General features: G+C 41.3%; 1 protein-coding gene across 1 annotated transcript in view; it reads right to left on the bottom strand.

Annotated features, from left to right (window-relative positions):
- Positions 1-2,150, bottom strand: part of LOC308073622 (uncharacterized protein) — an 80,784-nt gene extending 78,634 nt beyond the window's left edge. Inside the window, exons 1-2 of the mRNA XM_080412639.1 lie at positions 1,963-2,150; positions 68-331 (exon numbers count right to left, since the gene is read on the bottom strand). Of these exons, the coding sequence (XP_080268765.1) occupies positions 68-331; positions 1,963-2,069 (371 nt within the window). The 5' untranslated portion in view covers positions 2,070-2,150. The remainder of the gene's footprint in view (positions 1-67; positions 332-1,962) is intronic.
- Positions 2,151-2,441: the final 291 nt, after the last annotated feature.

The following is a 2,441-nucleotide window of genomic DNA, read 5'->3' as shown; positions in this document are numbered from 1 at the left end:
TATGTTTCAGAGCCAAGGTAACGTGGCTTTAGGAATAATAGCCAAGATCTTTATAAACATAGCCTACCCAAGGCTTTGGATTTGTGCTACATGTCTAAAAAGCAGTGAAACTCCTTTGAGAGAGATCTTGCAGGGTGTCAGGACCAGATCCACTCTAGAGCCACAGAGTTGCAGAACTTTCCCCACAGACTTGCAGGTGTTTGTCCATAACTGTCCTGTCAGCACCAGGGTGAAATCAAGGAGACGGAGGAGAGAGACCAGCTGTTCCACATCCTCTCTGGATCTAACAGTGATGGATTCACACGTGTGCTGGAAGAACCCTGGTTTACATCTGAAACATGTATGAGATATGGAAGAAAATGTTACATCAGAAATATTAACACAGAAATAATAATGTTAAGAATTAATACAGATGTTGTTGCTGTTTTTGGGCGGTGAAACCGCCCCTATAAGTGAGATTTGGAAAAATGTACATTTTCCTGCGCTGTGATCCGGGCCCAGGAAATTTGTAGAATTATCCTGCGCTGTGATTGGCCAATCACAATCTATTCAGGACTGTGATTGGCCAGTGTTACATGACACATGTGCATAGTCCTATATAAGCAACCATAACTTGAAAAAAACCAAAATTTGGTTTTTTTCAAGTTATGGTTTCGTCCATCATAAAGAGTGTTTCAATAAATGTATTTATCTTTTGTACATGATTGGTTGACTCCATTCAGTATTGTGATTAGCTAGCAAGACACCGCCCACTTCACACAGGGTGTGTTTTTTTTTACTTCTAAAACTATTAACTATAAGAATAACTAAGCTGTGAAGAACAAAGTGTATCTTTAGATGGGATAAAGTCACAAGAGTTACAGAGCTTTATTTTATACTTCCCCATTTGACGGTGTCAAACATTGCAGATCTACAAGCTTACAGCGCATCACAACTAACTCACACATGTAACATCATTGTTGAGCGAAAAAGTAATACAAAATAAAACGTTGATCTATAATCTGCTCTCAAAACGAATCGCGATGCGACGCGTTGCGAGGATCGGCTATTGTCCTTTTTGTCATGAGTAAAGACCATATTGTGGTTAAGTGTGTGTGTGCAGACGCACATGTGTGTGTGTGTGTGGGGGGGGGGGGGGTCTCAGCTTTGCCAGATGTAAGAAGGGGGGCTCCAAGGAAAGAAAGGTTGTGAACCACTGATGTACTGCATACTTATAGCATATAGTTTCTGTTGTTCTCTCTGCACTTTGCTTCTATCCTGGATATGTTATACACTGTGTCTGTAAATCATGTTGTAATGTTCATTTATCTGTGTACAAATGTAGTGTACAAATGTAACCAAATGGACCCTTACACTCTCAGAGTTAAAACACTTACGATTTTATGATCTTTTAAGACTATCGTTATCAAGCAAGGTAAACACATAAATTAAATGTATGGACCAGTGGTTCTCAAAGTAATATAGCATCACACTCATTTAACCACTTTATCCATTTAAATGTTGGCTATTCAAAAATAGCAGATCTACAAGCTCAGTGCGTCACTTTGTGCCGCGCTGTGAGCTTGTACATGTGCTATTTTAGCCTTTTTTTACATAAATCTCCTCTTCTGGGGGTCCCTGGCAAAACCTTTTCAGATGGGGGGTCTGCGGCTAAATACACATCAATTTGGGGGTCCTTGACATGAAAATGTTTGAGAACCACTGGTATAGAGACAGTGTAGTGCCTCAGTAGAACCTACAGTAGCATCAGTCTAAACAATATAATATCACACAATAAACAATCTGAAAAAGAGAGAGAGAGAGAGAGAGAGAGAGAGAGAGAGAGAGAGAGAGAGAGAGAGAGAGAGAGAGAGAGAGAGAGAGAGAGAGAGAGAGAGAGAGAGAGAGAGAGAGAGAGAGAGAGAGAGAGAGAGAGAGAGAGAGAGAGAGAGAGAGAGATTAAATGAAAGGAAAAACAGTAACCTGAGTTGTGGGATGTAGGGTAGACACTGAAGGAAGATCTTCACTTCACTCTCTTCATCTGACCAGCCTGTCAGCTCTACTGGTTTCTTCTCTGGTTGGAGTTTCATCACCTCTAGGAGGAGGGAGACCTTTCTCTCTGAGAGGTTTATGGACCAGACTGTAGGAGCTGACTGGTAAACTGGTTGTAATGCTGGAAGAACACTTCTGCCTGTTTGAGTCTCATAGTTCTTCACGTAGGAGTATAGGTCCAGTAGTACATCACTTTGAGCCTTCCTGTCTTCCCATTCATCAACCTCGTCAATAAAGGGGAATGTTTTGTAATTACACACAGAAGACAACGATTCCAGAATCTTCTCTCCTGTTTCTTCTTCCTGTTCTGCTGCTTCACAGATGAGCTTCCCCAGGAACGTGGTTGGTACTGGACCATCAACACTGCAACAGTGCAGATGAAAACCAACATGAAATATTGATCTCTGCAT

This window comes from Gymnoscopelus braueri (genome assembly GCF_963280865.1).
Source record: "Gymnoscopelus braueri genome assembly, chromosome: 2".
Classification (NCBI taxonomy): domain Eukaryota; kingdom Metazoa; phylum Chordata; class Actinopteri; order Myctophiformes; family Myctophidae; genus Gymnoscopelus; species Gymnoscopelus braueri.
This window is presented reverse-complemented; position numbering and strand designations above follow the sequence as displayed.